The 20,782-nt window shown below is 33.7% G+C and overlaps 1 protein-coding gene across 17 annotated transcripts in view; it reads right to left on the minus strand.

Moving 5' to 3' along the window:
- The window catches only part of PPIP5K2 (diphosphoinositol pentakisphosphate kinase 2), a 48,831-nt gene that overhangs the window by 16,961 nt on the left and 11,088 nt on the right, over positions 1-20,782 (minus strand). For 13 of the 17 annotated variants that reach the window (XM_058044128.1, XM_058044123.1, XM_058044140.1 and 10 more), the window contains exons 2-21: positions 19,562-19,925; positions 17,818-18,013; positions 17,375-17,465; positions 16,342-16,427; positions 14,880-15,034; positions 14,425-14,526; positions 13,585-13,746; positions 12,326-12,447; positions 10,872-10,973; positions 10,231-10,317; positions 9,204-9,279; positions 9,010-9,119; positions 7,835-7,920; positions 7,088-7,213; positions 6,852-6,973; positions 5,231-5,413; positions 3,191-3,332; positions 2,421-2,644; positions 741-868; positions 436-550 (exon numbers count right to left, since the gene is read on the minus strand). In XM_058044128.1, coding sequence (XP_057900111.1) covers positions 436-550; positions 741-868; positions 2,421-2,644; positions 3,191-3,332; positions 5,231-5,413; positions 6,852-6,973; positions 7,088-7,213; positions 7,835-7,920; positions 9,010-9,119; positions 9,204-9,279; positions 10,231-10,317; positions 10,872-10,973; positions 12,326-12,447; positions 13,585-13,746; positions 14,425-14,526; positions 14,880-15,034; positions 16,342-16,427; positions 17,375-17,465; positions 17,818-18,013; positions 19,562-19,705 — 2,559 coding nt within the window. In that variant the 5' untranslated portion in view covers positions 19,706-19,925. Of the gene's footprint in view, positions 1-435; positions 551-740; positions 869-2,420; positions 2,645-3,190; positions 3,333-5,230; positions 5,414-6,851; positions 6,974-7,087; positions 7,214-7,834; positions 7,921-9,009; positions 9,120-9,199; positions 9,280-10,230; positions 10,318-10,871; positions 10,974-12,325; positions 12,448-13,584; positions 13,747-14,424; positions 14,527-14,879; positions 15,035-16,341; positions 16,428-17,374; positions 17,466-17,817; positions 18,014-19,561; positions 19,926-20,782 lie in introns of all 17 variants that reach the window. The other 4 variants (XM_058044125.1, XM_058044127.1, XM_058044129.1 and 1 more) reach the window with 2 other exon arrangements.

A 20,782-nucleotide genomic window follows, 5' to 3' on the forward strand; every position in this document is an offset into this window, starting at 1 on the left:
GAAAATTCACTGTACAGGAGAAATTTTGTACTCTATGAGCAGTCTTGAAATTAGGTAGGGATGTTCTGACAATATGTCAATGGACAAAAACAGTAAGCCAGTGCAAAAGTAAATTCAAGAGAACCCTGAATCATAACTTGAGAATAAAAGTTGAAAGAATTATTGGTGACAACAGAAGACAAAAAAGAAATATCTGGCCTTTCCACATCTATTTGTGATTCTAACACCTACAGCCAACGGAACACAGCATTACTTTGAAGGAAATTAACATGCTAATTAATGTGCAATTTGCACTATGTTTCTGCATAAGTAATAGAAAAAAAAGTGTTTGAAAAAATATGATAAATTTCAAAGACACTTAAAATTTCAATTCATACAGTCAAAGGGATATTCAGGTTTCTCTCAATATATCAGGGCTTCAACAGAGAAACTTACATCACATAAGGCACCATAACGAAGGGTGGATAACAGAGAGTGGACGTGACTCTCACTGGTGAAATACAGCCGGGTACGAACATGCCGTTCTGGGGACATCACACCCCTGGAGTAGCTTAAAAAAAAGAAAAATGTTGTTAGACTATGATAAGATGTGTCCTTATTTTTAAAATAGCTGTTAATAAAAAATTAATTATATTTTATAATTTCTATGAGCTAAGAAGATTCTTCAAATTTGAAACCTACAGAATAGCTCTAATTTTTAAGGTAATTAATGTAACCATGTAAAGAAGTAACTCGCTTACAGAGGGTGAAGCTTATTTACAGTGTCATCATCTTGAGTTCTCTGAAGGTCAGAACGGATTTTCCTGACTAAAGGAGTGCAGTAACCTTTGGCAATCTCCAATTTCTCAGCTTTAGAAATACCATATTCCTGTGCAAAAACAAATTGACTTTTAAAATTCAGTTAAAGATTAATATGCCTTCTAATTCAAAGCTTCTATATTAAAGCAAATTAGTCATCTATTAGTTTGCTCTGGCTACAAACCATTTTTTAAACATTTTTTCTACTTATGACCAGTGATGTAGCTTCAATTAACAAGTAGCTTGCCTTTTTGCTGTTTGACTTGATATAGACAAAAAGTTTTCCTTCATTAGTTAAACCAAAGAAGTGGATTTACCTTCTGGTATGATAAAGCTCTTCTTCTTAACCATAATATCTATGGAATCATCCTGCCTTCTTGTCACCATCTCCATCTCCTATCCTGCCCCCAAAATATTGTGTTTTTTCATTTCTTTTTTTTTTCCCTTTCTTTTAACAGTCAATAAAGAGATGTATTTGGTATGTCTACCTTAGTTTGGAGTAAGTCACCCCAAAGACTTCCATTTATGTCAAATAATAACACAAATGGCATTTAGGTACAACTGAGAAATTACTGGTGATATTAAATATTGTAATATCATCAATATTTAAAAGTATGTTCTTCCAGGAGCTTCATACTCTCTGCTGCCCATGGTATGAAAGTTAGAATGGATCTTCTTGTTACCCTAGAGAGTAACACAAGCACTCTTCCTTTGCATTATGTAGGCTATAAAGTTTTGTTTTTCTTCCTTATGTGTCCTCATTTTTACCTGCTCTTCTCTAATTTTCTATTCAAAATTTCAGCTTAATAGACCCACACACAACAATGCATTCTAAGCATCACTACTGTTTTTGTGTTTCGTGTCAAGGAGTTTGAGAGATGGGGGAGGAAGAACTTCCTTCAAATGCTGCATACAATATGGGTAAGCACCTCTGTTACAACACTGTTCTGTAACTGCAGGGACACTTGGGGAGAGCTTTAGTCTGTTCTGTCCTGTTATCACAAATCAACTTCATGACCTGGCACCTCCAAGATTTTAGAGCTAAACAAAATTTAACAGCTTACAGAGCATGTAAGTTTAACATGTCTATTTCTGGCCTGAAAGTCTATGAAATTTAATGTGTACATTCACATCACGGAATCTTACAATTTTGAAAAAGCAGAAAGATCTTTTTAAACTAAAATTGTTTGAAATTAGTTAAATTGCATAGATTAAGATTAACATTGTCATTTGGAAAGAGCCCAAAATGAAATTTTTATAAATTGGAGAAATGAAATTAAAAGCAATTTAAGAAAACATAGTTATTCGCAAAGGCAACTGTTAAATCTATGATGAATGGTGAAAATGAACCCTTTTATTTTAATACACTGCTGTAATGAAGGAGGCATGTTCACACCCTAAGTTTCTAGAAAAATTCACCCTGAACACAGATTAATTATGAATCAAATTTTTCCAAAAAATCCTAGTCAGATTGCTACTGAAAAATATGAGATAATGTTAAAGGCTTCTATGATTGCAAAATGTGGGAATGTCAAAAGAAAATGCAAAGTAAACATTTTCATGAAAATTTAAAAATGCATTTATTCTACACTTTCTTCTATTTAATAACTGAAAATGCTTACCTGAGGAATTACAATGTCAGCTAAAGCCTTTGAAAGTCTATATAATTCCATTGTGTTTTCTAATTTTAAGGATCCATTGTGTTGTACATCATATTTTATACAGTCATAAATATCAGGAATTTTGCTAATATCATATCTTCCATTTTTTGTTTTGAAGTCTTTTTCCAGCTTGGCCCACCTGCGCAGCATCAGTTCTAGAGTTTCACTGTGGTACAGCTGAATATCTGGACAGACATATATCTTTTATAAGTACTTAAGGTCATTCAAGTAACGAAAGGACATTTTAATAACATAGTAGTAACAACTGAATCACAGAGGGATCAAAATAAGTTACTATTAAGAAAAAGGGACAGCAGGGCATAAAATCAATTTTAGTGCTGAAAGCATCACAATTACATAGCTCCACTATGATAATAAAACACATTGCTGCAGAAATGCACCACTGGCCCTTAAATATAAGATATACCTATATAAATTAGCTTTAGTACCATCAATTTTTCCTATTACTTTTGTGGAATGCTGAGTTTCAAATAACTAAGACAAGAATTTCTGCAAACACTGCAATTTCGCAACACCAAAGAGCCCTTACCTGCAATACAACCACATGTTCCTCATGCTTTTTATTTCAAAACTATGCATATGAAATCAGACAGTGAAAATACTTAATCATTGGTTGACTGATGTTCTGCTAAAAGTGAGTTTAGTGTAGAAGTTACATTACAATTCTCTTTCACGAGAAACTAAATACAAGCACAAAAACGTTTCAGTACCTGCAGACTTTGGGTCTTCCATTCTCTGCCTGATCTGAGAAGTCAAACTCTGTATCAAATAATAGACCTTGTCACATGTCTTTACAGGATTTTTAATAACCTGCATTGATTTTATCAGTGAGAGGCTTCCAGATGGAGTGAGCTGCAATTTGAGATAAACACAAAATTAAATGAACAGACTAGATTTGAAAGACCTGGTGACATAAGATGAAACATGTCAAAGATAACAAGTACTGGAGAAAAAGAACTCAAGCAGGTTGCTATGAACATTTTTAATAATTTATCAACTATCTATTACCTTTGAGGCATTAAGATGATTCACCAAAACATGGTACCATTTACTAGAGATTCAAAGGTAATAAGAAATTCATAGAGCAACTAATTCTATACAGTAAATGTGAGTAACTACAAGAATTTGTAAAACCATTTATTTTATTCCAACATAGGAAAATTGGAAAGATGTTTAAAACTTCATATATACTTAGCAAGCTTCCATATCTTCAGGTAACTTCTGTATTCAAAAGCTTACGAAAGTAAATTCTGTTAGAAATGTTGTCATTAAGCTACACGCCTCACAAAATATTTTTTTGCTCTATAGGAACCATATACACAATAGTAACTGGTAGCTTAAAAAAAGTTTGGCTGTTCCTGTCATAGGTTTTTGTTTCTACAGGACTGCAGGACACAAACATAAAAAGAAAGCCTTTAAATGCACATATAGCAACAACATATGAGATGTTCTTCAGAACTGAATAAATTATAGAAATGGTAAAAGCTACAAACCATCACCAATGAGGTGAGTGTCACTAAAACAGTATAATCAATGCACATGTAAGGCTTAGCCTCATTTTTTCAGAAAAGTCTGAAGAATTCAAAGTGACCAATGATATGAAACAGTAATTTATACACAAAACACACACTTATTTGAACTTTCCTCAATTTCCTGAAATGGATAGAGTAATTTGGATGTGGAAAACTTCTGCTCTCTACCTAACACTAAGCAGTTCCTATCTTCCTATTATGAAGTAAATAAAAAAATTGATTACTTATACATAATAGGGAGGAAGGCACAGGAATAAACCCCATATAATTTTCCCAAATCACAAGTAAATTAAAAAACCTCCACAAATAAATGAACCACCTCTAAGTTTTTATTGCCTTATAATCCCCAACGTTAGTAACTCAACGACTGAAAAGGCACTCTATTAGTTCTAGCCAATTTTAAACCTTATATCTGTATAACAGACATTAATAAATCCTTGCATTTTCCAATTACTGTTGAATCCACTGCTAGGAGTGGTTTGCACTATACTTTATGTATTTAAATGAATCCACAGGGTATATACATGCAGGGTATATTATTCTTAATTAATTTGCTCTCTGTACTTTTTCAAAAGTAGCAATTTAAACTTAAACCTCATTTGAGGACATGTATTTAGTTGTTATATGAGACAGAGTATAGAGACGAGCAATTGAAAGATAAAGAAGTTCTTAACTATAACAAACAATACATTTAAAACCAGAAACAATGACATGGTCTGCACTAAGTCAACATAAACTATATTACTACATACTAATTTAGCATTTTAATGAGACATTTCATTTCACTGAAAGTATTCTACTGGTTTTCAGTATCTCAGTATTCTAAGTTACAAAAAAAAGACCTTGCAGTGGATCAATGATTGACACAACTGCAGCAGTGTTACACCACACACTGTCAAAGTAAAGATTACAAAAAACCACAAACAATATAATGTCATTCCTTCAATAACTAAAATATTTTAATGGAACAGTGAAAAAGGTTTACAAGCAAGATCCCTGTTCACTTCTACTTCAAAGTTTGTAGCTATTTTGATTACCAAAATTGCAGGATGAAATATCTACAGCCACAATTAGTACAGCTACCTTTGCACTTCAAACTATTTGCAAGCATACAAATAATTCTGCAAAACAGATACATAAAATCACTGCCTAATACTTTTGCACAGGAATTTTCATAGTTAGCTATTTTATTTAATGGAAAACTAATAATATGCTAACCTTATCATAGTCATCAGCAGTAAATTCTCTGTCTCTCTGGAGAATTTCATGGAGCCTTGCTTTAACACGATGTTGACAGCTGCTTAAAGAATCACTGTCACTGTCCAACAGACCATTCATATTAGCACTTTTAACCATCTGGACAAGAATAGGAGTCAGCTCTCCCTCTAAGGCCAGTAGTCCCTGAAGCAAACAATACCATTATTCAGGCAAATAGATGAAGATGAAAAAATGAGTATCTCTAAAGAATGCTCAAAACAAATTTAAATTCAAGATGGTATCACTTGGCTATAGGTTAGATAAACAAGGGCACAATGCCTATACTTACAGAGAAATGGGTCCCTATATACTGCTAGTCTGCACGATTGATACAGATGGTGCAACAGTGATGGTGACATGCCACAGACAATGTTCCTCAACACCAGCTGTCTGGGTCTTGGATTGTAGGGAGTGCAAGTGCCCTCTCCATAAGGCTGGAAACAGGAGCTGCCTGACTTGCGGGTGACATGCTTTGTTCAAGGACTTATGTTACCACAGAGGAGCTATGGGAAGGGTTTGCAAACCAAATAGCATCTGGCAGGAAAAACAGCAGATAGGTAGGGTCTTACAGAGACTCTACAGAGGCAAAACCCCAAGCCATGTGAGTCACAGGACAATCAAAGGCCTTGAACAAGAGGTGAATGGAGAATTCCAAGATGAAGAAGGCTGGAAACTTTTGTGACTTTTCTGGCAATGGAAGGGCTCTGGAATAAAGAAGGTAAATGGTGTGGTGTCTCTTCAAGCCTGCTGACCAAGGGAAAGCAGGTCAGATGGTTGAAATATTTCTGTACAAACACATGCAGCATAGAAACAAATAGAAGAAACAGGAAGTCTGAAGACTTGTAGAGCTTTAACTTAATTCACATTTGAGAGATATTGTAGAATAGGTCACATGAATGGACTTTTGCTGTAACTCTAGGACCTTTTGGAAGCCAGGCAGACATCACAGTATCATGCTAGGGCTCTATTACAGATCCCCCAGTTTAAAAGGGGAAATGGATGAAACCTTCTTAACACAAGTGGAGAAAGCCACCTAATTGCAGGCCTTTTTTCCATGAATACTCTCAGCCATGGTACCTCTATGGCAATATTGCAGGGGACAAGGAAGCAAGATTTCTAGAAAACACCTAGGACAATTCTTTCACAGAGATCACTGATGAGCTATTGAGCACAGGCATTGCCCTGGACCTGTTACTCATAAGTGTCAGGAAAGTAAAGGTAGACGGCAGTCTGGGTAGTTGAAATCTGATGTTATAACAGATCCATGGAAAAGTAAAGAAGACAAACATTTGCATTAGAGCCCAGGATTTCGAGTGCGCAGACAGTTCACTTGTGAGAGCAGCTTGTTCACAGAATCTTATAGAGAAGAGAACAAAAGTGCCTCAGACAGAGCTGTTTAATTAAAAACTGTCTTCATCTGCTCAAAGAACTTCAAATGTTTGGCACATTATTTGAAACTTTTTCACACTCTTTTGAAAATACCTTTTTCTAATAAACTGTAAATCTCTTCCACACTTCAAAAGAAAACACAAATCTGAGAATATCAGAATTTTAGAAATGAAAATACCACTTCACATTGTACCTTTGCAAAAGCTGCTGCAGTCATCTGAACTCGTCCCTCATCAGAAGCATAGATTTTGAGATCATGTCGGTAAGTGCTATGTAATCTAAGTAATCCGCATCCAGGAAATCCAGCATAATCTCCTACCAAATAAACATTTTGCTCAAACTCTCATCTTGCACTTGATTATCTTCAAAAGTAATTTACGACACTCAATTGATTTTTTTTGAAAATTGTTATGATAATTTTCTTTTTACCTTGTCCGCCTGGATACATACACCTGAAAGCTCTTCCAAGCTCCTCTGCTTGAACCCTGCCTGCAGGGGTCAACTCTCCTCCCCATTTTAGAACGAGAAGCAGGGATGGCTCATTTCTTCTATTATCTAATTTTACACAGGGAGAAAAGCTTAGTACTTAAGTATATTATTAATTTTTTTTTTCTAAATGAATAAAAAGTATTTGGTCTATGAGAAGATTCATCAAAGAACCTCTTCAACATTATGAATCTTTAATAGTATTCTAACACTAAGGACAGATTGACCTGGTGAACTAAATGGGCACTTGAAACAGAGAAAATTGAAATAATAAAATTATAAAGAGAATATATATGAAAAATATTTATGATGAATCTGAAGCAAAAGTAAATTAAGACAGAAAAATTAAAACAAACTGGATGCTAAACACCCTACAATTTGTAAATGTTTTAAAGATAGTAATTGTTGAGTGAGATTTTCTTATACTGGCTCAAAAATCATTTTGGTGAATCACTGAAGTTTATTTTCATGTTATTCTTCTGTTGCACAAGAGCAGGGTTAGAAGAGAAGTTTACTACAGAGTTTAAGGTGCACAATTCAGCAGATTAAAATACTGTGAATATCTGCTAACTATACATTCTTTCAAAACAGAATATTCCCTCTCTTTAACATCAAGACATGTTATACCAGTAATCCATGACTATTTATATACACATAATATTATAAGTGGTTAGGTACAAAATACAATACCTTCCTCTTCACTGGAAGTCTTAGGGCAGCCATGAGGAAGATATGTTAACTGAACTTTGCGATTTATGCCTGAAAAATGCCCATACCTTAAGCAGGAACAGCGAAAAATGAGAGGGGAAGAGGGAGAGAAACATTTTAATTATCTTACTCCAAAACTGCTAAAATCTATAAGAGGATATAATAATTCTCTGTCGGTCAATGATTTGTGTATTTGACCAGCATTTATTGAAGCAGTCCTTAGAATAAACATTAATTCAACAAGTACAGAATTAGCAAAAATAACAACTATGCTATAATGAAACATCTTAAAATACTATTTAATTCTACCTTTTACAACGCTGAGCATAAAACTGGAACCCCCTTCCCCTCCCCGCCAACAACAAGCAGTATTGGACATGGCACAAGTAATTTATCTATTCAGATCCAAAACTACAGTGGCTATCAGTATCCAGAAACTCGTCTCACAGTGTAGATGGCTACTGGTTTTATAGCCCCGTTAAGTTCTCAAGCAAAATTCAGTATTTAAAACAATTATTATAAATTTCAATAATTATTGTCTGTTCCCTGATATTTTTTAAATTAAAAATTCCTATTACCATTTCACAGTCTAAGATGCCAGATAATAAACCTTGAAGCCTTTAATAAACCTCTTTAATAAACCTTGAAGCCTTTTGTTTCTGTTGTTTCCTTTGTTTTGTTGTGTTTTTAAAGGCTTTTTGTTACTAAGTACTTCAGGCTTAGTATACAAAGACTTATTTATCCTCAATCCTCAGAGTTTGCTGTAAATAGACAAGTAAGCATGGTGATAGTTCTTACTGGCTTTATCAGATGTCATTATGTCACACTACGAGAAGCAGACCCTGCTTACAAGTATTTTCAGTTAAAAAAATGCAAGACAAAATTTGACACCAACAAAAGTAAACTTCTCTTTTTGAATGTATACTGAGATGCTAGATACGGCAATAAGGTAAATGAAAAAGTCAAGAAGGAAAAAACCAGAGTGATGAAAAAACATGTTTGAAAAACATGACATCCCTTCTCTTCAAAAACACTGCGCTTGAATTATTATATTATTATGTATTTGATAACACTGCAATCCACACAGTAACTGGTGGAACAAGTCAAAACAGCAGATATAACTTCATTGCTATGAAGCCTGAAAATGAGATACTTACATTTCTAACACAGTCTTTAGCTGTTCAAGTTTTGCTTTACTTTCTTCAATTTCAGAATCATTGTTTTGCCCAAGTTCTACAAGGAGCTGCCTTGCTATATCAAGTACTTCCTAAAGGAAGGAAACATGCGATTTAATTAAATAAATAGATTTCTACTTACAAAATATTACAGTAAAAAAAATAAAGAAACTTGCCTGCAACTGTTTTGGTTTTTTCAGTTTCAGTTTTCCAGATTTATATCCATCACATTTTTCAAAGAGATCAAAAAATCTTTAAGATAAAGAAAAATAACTTAAAAATTCCATTAATAAATTAAATTACTACTACTTGAACAAGAGGCTCTTAAAGTGATCTAAAATTATTACCTTTACAGTATTTGAAAGTTAGGTTAAAACCTGCAGTACAGAGATCTAACCAAGTTTTATTCAAATCCCATCTCCCCAGAAAGTTTTCAATGCATTAGGGAAACAAGAGCACCGAAAGTGACTTAGTCTCTCAGTGACTTGCTAAGTATTAAAAAAAAAAAAAAACAAAAAAGATTATATTCTATATATTTGAATGATACATTATTTGAATATGCAACTATATCAATTCCTACCCTTCAAGAATGATCCTGAACAGAAGTAGGGACCAAAACCAGCAAATGAGCATTCCTACTCTTCTTCAGCATGTTCTGAATGCAAGAATCTAGTCCCAAAATAAGTAATTCCTTTTTTACTGAAACTCCACTTAGTTCCAGGTCAATTATGTAAGTTGTCTTATGAATGCCACATAAAGATGGTATCTACCAGAAATTTAGAGTTATTAAATTTTGCCAAAAATTACTAGAAAAAGTAATATGACATTGCATACAAGAATAGTTATGCTAATAAGCAGAAGGCAGAAACCATGGTCTAATGGAGAACCAGAAATATTCTCTGCTGCATTATTTTTAATAAAGACATCTATAGACATAAATGCATTTTCCATAAAATCAAACAGGACACAAACAAGGCACAGCACGTGTTGAAGGAAATCTGCACAAGTAAGTTGACAGTCCTGTCAGAAAGAGAGGTGCACACCTGCAATTATCTGTAGCATCTAAAACTGTTAGATTTAGAGGATAACAAAAACAAAAAGCAACTCACAATTGTGCAATTCCTGGTTAATTCACAGCTTGCTTAGCCCCAAAATCCTATACTCTAAAATATGGGAAATAACTTTTACGAGGATTCTATTTACCTCTGATGTTTTACTTCCATTTTCATTTTTTGCTTTGGTGTTCGATCCCCATGGCGTATTACAGCTATAACACATCTAAGCTCCATCCTGAAATTTCAAGGGTTGTATTTCACAAGTCTGTACACAAGGGTCTTTTATTTAATATTAAACCAACTACAATCAAGACAATTGACAAAGTTGTAGTCATTTGACATTAACTACAGAAGTGATGGAAGTATATGCAAAAATATAAGGTTAACTGAAAATGATGTAAGGTATAAAATATAAAAACTGATTTTAAGACTTTAGTAACTATAGAATATCTATTTGAAGTAGTTTTTAAAACAAAAATTTTGAGGATCATTAAATGAGAGAGCATGTTTATTAGAAGCACATATTAAGTCGGTGTTGGAACAATGATTAGCAGTGGAAGCTATGTATAACAGACACTAAACTATAAAATCTGCTGTTCTATACTCAGCTTGACTAAGGGTGAGAAACTCTGACTGCTGATATAGCAATTGTGATTCCTTCCTTGTTTTCAGCATACAAAACAAGCATTCACAGACCAATGTGGGCACACCTTGCAAAGAGAAAAAAAGATTCACACAAAAGTTATATAGGGAGTTTGCACAATTTAGGCGTAGCTACTATTTTCTTACATTGTTCCAGAGGTGGTTGGCACAATAGGAATGTCTTCAGCTTCCAAAGGAATTGACCATGGTATTTGAAATTGGGGAGCAAGTTCTCTCATTATGATGTTTCTAAAATAGGAGTTAAAAATAAAAAACCAAATCAAGTAAGTTTAAAGCACATCTTATACAATGCATGCAAACTCTAAACAGATTACATATATGCATTTTATTAATGTAGTTTTAGAATACTAGCAGCCATGAATGTATAACTGTACATATTTTTCTTTTAACTGCATAATAAAGACCACTTAATCATTTAGAGCTATTACAACTGCTACAGGAGCGTTAGACTACTGGCCCTGTATTTGTAAAAAACTTCAGCTTTTCAGGTCCAGTTCTTAAAAGAGTTCCTTGGATAGGAATTACTCTTGTCCATTTATATATGCTGACAATTGGCTTTGCTGCTTAACTAAAAGTGCCTAATAATCACCAAACCACTATTAACTGCTATTTTCTACCAGTAGTTTCTATGATAAAACTGGAAAAATAGGTATAGTCTCTCATTATAACTATAAAATAACAATGCAGTCTCCACCTCAAGAAGGATGGTACATATAATGTTCTGTTGCACAAAGGTTTCATCAACTACACTGAACTTCAGACTAATAGCTACGTAAGAAGCAGTAACACAGACGGGAAAAAAGGTCCATCTTAAAGTAGAATAAGCCAAAATATAATTGCTAAAAACCTTGAAAAAACTTGCAAATTCCTTAACATAAAAAAATCCCAGACCATTAGATCATGCAAAATTTATGCTGTATCTCATCAGTGCAATCTTACTGAAAAGCCAGTCACAAGGTGCTTAGCTTACTTTGAAGGCAACATTTCCTTGGCATAGAGTTCTATACCCAATTCTATATGATCCCTCATTATACTTTTTTTTGTCTCCAGTGGCAGAGACAAGATGGTATGATAGAAGATGCCATGATTCTTTTTCAGTTTGGTTTTACAAGTATGAAATCCACAAACATAAAAGTATACACCTGCTTCAGATTAAGGACAATGTACAGCAATTTGGACACATTTAACTGCAGCAGTCACAACCATCCAGCAGCACTTCACTACTTGAAAAGATCTCAGCTACCTTTAAGAACTTAATCTTGATTTCAAAATACTTATTCACTTTTAAAACTCAGATGTTTGGAATAATTTTAGGAATAAGGAATTTAGTTAGTATTTTTTATTGACTTAGGGTTCTTTTTAAGGATTTTTTAATTGTTTAAGTTAATGACTTTTAATGTGATATTTAATTTTAAAGAAATAATTCATAATTAATAGTATTAAGAAATAATATTAATAGTAATAAAAATAATTCATAGTAATAAGTAAACAACAATAAGAAGAAATTTGGCAGTATATAAACTACAATAATATGCAAGGAAGTTAATAAGCAAATCTGAAATAAATCAGGAAACTCTTACCCCAGTATTTTAGCACAATCATCATAGTATTTCATGGAGTTTTTCACAAAACTGAAGCCATTCACATCACAAACATAGGACTGTCCATTAGCACGTAGCAAATCAAAGCCACAAACTGTTTGCTGTTTTAAAGAATAAAAGTTCAAGTGATTTAGGATTGCTTATTCTAAACAAATTTTATATTTTAACCAGGTATTCATCTGAAAACATGACAAAAACATGTTGTCACACTTTACGCTTACTACCTTATGTGAGTTCCATGTTAGGTTCACCCACATAGCGCAAACATCTTCCTGTTTTTAACTTTTTATCTCCAACTTGATTTTATCCTTCCTGCATATTCCTAATAGTATTAGTACTGAAGGCCAAGTTCACAAGAGCACAAACTTCAAGACTCACGGCAACCATGGGCCCACAAGTCCCCCTTTCTGACACTGGTTTCCCACTACATATGGTTTTTAAGGATGGCAGGCAAGAAATTACAAAAAAAATTGAAAAACCATTTTTGTTAAAATTTTACAAGATAGTTTTGACATTAACATACTATTGACATCATTAGTAGAGAATACTAGAAGCTTTTTCAGCAGATTACTTTTTAAGATCTCAAAGCCCATTTCGCTGATAGAGGTCCACACCCTACAGAATGCCATCACAGTCACATTCAGGTCAAGGAGATAGACTGAAAGCCTTCTTATAAAACAGGTAAAGTTTTATAAGGAAAAACAGGAAAAAAGAGTAAGAGACTAAATGATGTTTTGAACAAAAGAATCCTTGTAACTATACAGCAATCTTAAAGTGATATAAAAATCAAAACTATCAAACTAATACCAATTTATTCAAGTAAGTACTTAATCATGTAAGTACCAAATTAACAATGAATCTGTACCTGATGAAAATACTATGCAACAGAAGTTACAAAAACTTTATTGAAAGTGTATTTTGCTAACTTAGAAACAAGTATCAAAACATGTAAAAATATTATACACAAACACTGTGGGCTAGCAAAGCACAATAGCAACATGCAAATTCAGGGAACTAATGCAACACGAGCAACTTATCCAGAACTTTTCAATACATTAAATGAAAAATCTCTCTTGATTAAAAAAAAATATCATATGGAAGTTTAACTTTCCACCTTCCTAGGAGTTCTGCACTAATTACCACTGCTGGCTCATGCACTAAACCCCTACGGAAGTTTCATGTAACAACCAATTAATTAACACTAAATGTTTGATCAGATAGGAAAGCAATCAGCTTACCTTAAAGGCAAGGCATACTTTCCAAGCAATTAACTTCTCTCTTGCATTCAGGATGACTGGGTATCTCACTTCTTTTCCTTCACTATCTCGTTCTACTTTGCCATCCAGAGCTGGAGACTTCCGGGCCTCAGCATGAGCATAGTCTGGACCGACTGTGTACACCTGTATTGAAAAACAGGAGCTCTTGATCCAGTGTATTTAAACAATGTTGCGTAAATTTGCAAAATGTATGCATATAACTCAAATGTGACAACAACATCAAAAGATACTAGCTGCTTCCGTCATTGAAAAGGTCACACTAAAGTATCTTCCTCATTGGCATTCTCTGCCTTCAGAGAACACACATCATTTACTGACAGCCTGGGAAAAAACAAGAAAAAGAGTAATTATAAAAACTCAATTAATAAAAATTAATGTCTCCGTTATGATGGTACAAAGATGCAAATGGTTTCTTCTCCAAAACATCTGCAGAACCTGGAGAACAGGTTAATTTGAAAATTATTTCAGTTTATTTTCAGAAATCTGGCCGCAGGATTAAGTTATTATCTTAATTTAAAAAGGATGTTTACATTTTAGATAGGATGAAACAAAGCAAGGATCTGCCCAGCTTTAAGATGACAATATGTCAGGTAGCAAGCCTCCAGCACTTGATTCTAACAATGCAAACTGTAGCTACTCTACATTACAAATACCATGTTTAGCTAGAATCAGAATTGCATTTTTACTTATGAACTGTAGTAAAACTCAATTAAAATTAATCCTTGATCGAGATTTAAAACTGACAAGCTCTTTGAGCACTTGATTGTTCTAAACATAAATAAGAATGCACAGTTGTCATACCTTCACATCAGTTCCATCTGTAGGCATGAATTCCTCATAAATATAGGAGCCTGTTTTCCTCACACTGCTTTCAGGAGAATAAACACTGCTTCTGCTGCCAATCTGAAAGGTGCATTTTTCCATTAAAAAACTCAAAGAATACTGCTCGAGAAACTTTGAAACCACCTAAAATAACACACTTGTACTAAGAAAACACTTCACGCACCAAATGAAGCAAACTTTTGACCAATGCCAAAAGACTTTTATAAGATTCTAGAAGTATTAATGGTGTGTGCTAAGAATCTGCAGTAGTTAACCATCTACTGCAAGAAACATGGGCCTTCATTCAATCTATATGTTCTCCTAAAATTTCTCTGATTTGCCTCTATTCCTAAGCAAGTAGGACATGACAGAATTACTCTGCAATCCTGTTAGACACTTAAAACTTTTCAATAGCTTTAGTACCATAACTTCACCTTTCGAAAAAGCCTCTGGCTTCCACCCCCAGCAGATGTTGGATAATAAATGTAAACATTGTGGTCCTCAGCACTAACTGGCTTTTCTACAAACGGCTTCTGGAAAATTTCTCCATTCACTTCCACATGATCTTCTCCTTCAATCAAGTTGCATTCTGAAGAACAGCGCAAAGAAAAGAGCTGTTATAGTATACTAATGGCATGCAATTATTAAGAGATCTACATTAATTTGCAGTTTGAAAAAATAATATTCTATAACATCTTTGTTTCTCTGATTTTTACTGACTGCACAATGACTGACGATCACATGCAGTATATTTTTGCTGTACCGTTTCTATATTAGGTTATTTAAATACTATGTTCTGGAATTACTGTTTTTTCCTCAGTGTCAGATAGGAACCTGTCTCCTGCAGGTGTGTAAGGTGCATAAGATAGTATATTTGAAGTGTTTTGAAGAGAGGGAAGTGCTATTTGTCTTCTTTTTTCCAGTGCCCTTTTCTGAAATTTCAGGGAGCTGGCAGGTGAATTATATACACAGCGTGGTGTCAGATGCCACAGCCATCTTCCATAGAGTTAGAACTGTCTCATACTGTGTGATAAATGCACCCTGAACATAAAATTAGGTCCTCTGGTATCAGCAATTAGGAATCTAGTATTCAATACTGGTTCACTGCAAGCAGCAGCTTTAATTCCACTTTTGAAGCATAAATGTGTCCTTTTTTCCATAGATCACACAGAAAAAAAAAGATTTAATGCAAAATTCTCTTGATCTGTCATTGCAATCTCTTACTGTTGCTTGAAGTTTTTATTTTAGTAGAAAATGTTCAGGTTTTTTTGCAGGTACACAAAAAATTGATTCCAATTTATATTCATAGTACAGCATCTGTAGATATATCTAGAACAGATTTCAAATATATGGCTGCTTATACTCAGAAGGGGAAGAATTCAGTAGCCTGACTTGTTTCTGTCAATATTACTTTCCAAAGGAAAATTACTAATAATTGTGGTTAATATAATATCCTGAATGCTGCTCTGTTTAGTGGCATATTAGAAGCTCAGTTTGAGTAAGGAGGCCCTATATTCTAGTTATTCCATGATGTCTGTAACATGTATGGTGTCAGAATCATACTTTTCAGTTGCATACTTGCAATGCCTTTGGCTAGGATGGAGTTAATTTTCTTGACAGCAGCTGGTATGGTGCTATGTTTTGAACTTGTGACAAAAGTCTTGATGTTTTCGTTAATGCTGAACAGTGCTTACACAGCCTCAACCTCTTTTTTTTTCTTTCATATACTGCACCCCACAGCCAGTAAAGGTCAGTCCACAACAACACTTTAAATGCTGGTGTGGAAATCAAACCACAAAAATGAATTGTCTAAGCAGTGAAATTTAGCTTTCCACTATGTCCATATTGTTCTCCAGTGGAAACAGTGAGATGCTAATTTTTCTTTGTTCTTTTTACCTTGGGGATTGTTTGGATCACGGTTCAGAACTGCATAGCGAGGAAGTAAAATTCCTTCAGCTTTAAGAATACCATAGACCTCTCTTCTAGAAGAAAAGAACATGAAGAAATGAGCCACCAAATCCTGCAAATATTTGCATTTTACAATCAAGGAGGAGGAAAAAAACCCACTTTTTTTTTTTTTTCAAATCACACAGGGTAAGATTACATATATAATACTCTATTTACCAATATAATGCTTTAAAGGTCACTGACACAGGTGTACCCTTGCAGTGATCTCTTCAACATCAATAAAAATGCACTTTGCAATGCCAGTCCTTTCCTATCTGGCAGTGCAACAGACATTTGCACAAAACAATTGTGTTGTTAAAGGACATCTTCAACTGTTCAGCTTTACACAGAACAGTAACCGAAGGCATCCGAAATAGCAAGTCTGCTCACTGTTCAGATGCAGTGTTCATGTATTTTGTTTACTGTTGTTTTATTAATGTTTGCTATGCATGACCTTAGCTCCAAAAGAAAATTTGCTTTCAATAACCACAGGACCTTTGAGTACCAAAAACTTCTGTTAAGTATCATCTTTACAGAAAAAAATTACTGTAAATCACATGAATTCTACAATTATCTGAGCTTGTACAGCTGCTATACATACCTATCCTATATGTACTTTAAGAGTTTAAACTTTTTTTTATTTTCTAAGCTTTAGAAAATTGTACCAGCAAATTTCTAACTTGGTAAATCTTCAGATACATCAATGCAAAAACAGCAAAAGAAAAAAAACACACCTGGAGACACACTCCAGGAAACCATGCATATATTAATAAAGTGTAACATTCTCATTTTATTTAAACTACTATACAATCATGGAATCATGGGATGATTTGAATTAGAAGAGATGTTAAAAGTCATCTGATTCCAAACCCTCCACCATGGGCAGGGACAATACATTGGAACTGTTGCTATGCAATAATAACAAATTTTTATAGTCTCTGATAAAAATGGCTTGCTTTAAAAGGTGATTAGTGTTATTTACCTGTCTTGTATGTGATACTGCATATTCAAGTCATTGATTATGAACGGATTCCTGAGTTTTGCATAAGCTACAGCTTTGTCCAGTGGAAACCCTAAAATGTTTATTAAGAAAAACAAATTAAAATTACAAGGCACAGTAATTTAATTTACTAGTAAAGAATTTGAGCCTTTGCATTATATCACTGTTTCCACTGGCTTCAAATTTATTTACCAGTGGGACAGCTATTCTTATATTGTGTCAGACAAGACTTTCTCAAGCAATGTAAACAGTATAATTTAATAAACTCACACTTCAGAAGTCAGTTGTATTATAGTAAAGAAGAAAAAAGAATCACTTCCTAGGAAAATCCTATTAAACTGCAAGACAAAAAACCTAAAAGGACTTTCAAAGAGCTTAAATAATTTAGATGGCACAATTATTTATGGTATTATTACGAGATTTACCTTTAGAGTGAAAAGAAATGAGACAGTCGCATAAAGGCCAATTTTCTACTGGCTCGTTCAAAATAACATCCTCTTCAAATATCACCACGGTTATATACTTAAACATGGAGAGGCGTTCAAGAATTTCTTTCATTGGTTTGGACTTTGATTTCTTAGCCATTGAACAAATCCCAACTGCAATTTGTCTTTCTGGTGGCTGGAAAGGAAGCGGGGGGAAGGGAAAAGTAATTTTTATGTGTTCTAAATTTCAGAAACACAACAGGGTTTTAGTAGCACAATACTAGAGCAGGTATTTTCTCTTAAAATTCACATGGTATCATTAATTTAGTTTTTAATCAGCAATATAACAAAATGCAGCATAACAGCATATCACAGTAAATCCTAAAAAAATGCCTCAAGAGTGAAACCGTTTAACAGCTCTATATTACTTTTTTTGAGTATTGTTACCAGGAACAAACAGACATGAACAAAGACTTAAGTCAAGAGTGTTGGATCTAAACAATATCGTATTTATGGCTTACTCTGAAATTAACTAGTAATTGATTTTTCAATTATGTCATTTTTTAATGTCTAATTAATAGTCACAAGGCCTCTCATCACCTAATATTACAAGTGAATTATGAAAAGGAATATTAGAAAACAAGAAACTACTTTTCTAGATTTGTGAACTATTTAGTATGTAAACAGTTTCACTTTTTTTGCATACTCTATATTTAGTTTCACGTTAAAATTTCAGTATTTTTTTTCTGTCAGTGATATTTCTAAAGGCAACAGCCAACATACTCTGCTCCATAAAGGAAACAAACAAAAAAACCCACAGAGCAATCCTTTAAATCAACTTCATGTTTTTTGTAAACCTAGCCAGCTACCTTCCCTTGCCAAAATAGGCTCACTGAATTAAGATACCTGAGCTGCTAATTTTGCATTGCTACTCTGCATTTCCAAGTTACTTTTAATCATAGGAAGTGCTTTAGCAACGCTGTCTTGCATTTAAACGTTTTAGACAAATTCACAATTAGTGAAAATGTCATCTATTCCATAAAATGCAATGTTGCAAAAAGAACAAACAACACAGAGTTAAAAAAATGACATGATGACTAATGCATAATACCATTAAGAGTATGTCTTAAGCGAGCTAAAAATCGGTGAGCACAGTGCTCAAAATACAATAGATATAGATATTGTATTTATAGATATAGTAAACTAAGGCATAATTAAGATGAACTTAGCATGCACTTTTAATATACCAAGACAAGGAAAGAGAAAAAAAAACCAAAACAAAACTTAACTCTGAATTTTTCTTTTGTATGACAGCATACAAAAGAAAAATTCCCAATAATTCTTTTGCTTCCAACTATCCAAATAAATAAAAGAGGCTTATGCCATCATCAAGTTCATTCCCAGAATCCAAATCAAGTCTCCAAATGATGCACATCAAACTCAGTTGCCCCGAAATTCTCTAAAACTAAGCACATCTACTTCACAGTTCAAGGTATACAAAATTTTCTGATATTCTTTTCCAAAAATTACAGACATATCATTATCTGAATATGAACAATTTCTCAATTTAGAACACCATTTCAGTACTAGATTTATGCGAGCTAATGCCATTTTTGAAAAATAATTAAATATTGAAAAATATTTTGAAAAATATTTTTATAAACCATTTTTGAAAAAAAAATTGGAAATCAAAAATAATGCTTGAGACCAAATAATAGTGAACAAGTGCTCTTACAGTACTTACAGAGTCATACTCTTCCTCCTCTTCTTCCCCATGGTCATAGAAGTGTTCATAATCTGTAGATCTGGCTGAATCCAATAATCCTTCTCCATCTTCTCCACCCACAAAGAATCTGGGAGGATCATTCTCTGTCGCATTAACAGACATGGCTACAAGACCTATAGAAATCTAAGTAAAAATTGCAGGCACTCTGGCAGCTGAGATCCTAGGCATGTTTGCTACTGACACGGGGACACCAAAGTCCCCTGCTCTTTGATGTTGCTTGTGTACTGTTGCCACTGTGATTGCGTTGTTTACCAGGCACTGTTTAACTTGTTATCATCTGCTTATTACTGATCAGAGTTGCTGCTCCAAGAATCCCACTGTACTACAAAAAAAAAAAAAAAAAAAAAAAAAAAGAAAAAAAGACACACTTGATAAAGGGATCTAAAATAAAATCTTTTTACTTAGAAAATGTGTTTGGACAATTATGTACCTCTGAGCAAAGCATCAGAAATAAAAAAACAGGTGCACCACACATAGTCTGCACTTTCAGATGTATGTTTAGAGCCTGGGAAACAGTTTCAAAATTACTATCAAACTACTCACGCATAAATTTGAGAAACAGAAAATAAAACTCACAGAAGTAAAAGCTATGCAAATGCAATTTTTTCCTAACTTCAGAAGGCTTAATTGGAGAGTATTTTTACAGAAAATGTACAACAAAAATATTCTCAAAATATTATTTAACTCACTATCCATGGCATTGGTTGTTTTTTCCACAGAAATTTTGTGATCAAATGACAATTGCAAACAAGACTACTGTCTGTTTGCTACTGTCTGTGCTAGTGAAAAACATAAAGCCACCATTAGGACTATTAAAAAAACTCTAGTCTTAAAACTCAAGTGAATCTTTTTTATGAAAACACAATGTGGCAGCTCGCAACAAAGTGTTGCCTTATTTTCACTGAGAAAAATTAAAAATTACAGAGATGGACACTAGCACTGCCTTCTGACAAAAGGACTTCTAATCACTAATGTACCAGTGAAGCAAACACATATTATACCCTTTTAACCTGTCATGTGAAAATAAAATATTGGCAAAATAACTTATATATAGAAACAGACCCATAGATTAGGCATCTTTTATTTTAACAAGGTCACTGATGCTGAGAGATGTATATGGCTTTATAAGATTATAAACAACGTATCACTACTACTTACAAAATTAATAAGCAGTTACTT

This window comes from Melospiza georgiana, chromosome Z (assembly GCF_028018845.1).
Source record: "Melospiza georgiana isolate bMelGeo1 chromosome Z, bMelGeo1.pri, whole genome shotgun sequence".
NCBI lineage: Eukaryota > Metazoa > Chordata > Aves > Passeriformes > Passerellidae > Melospiza > Melospiza georgiana.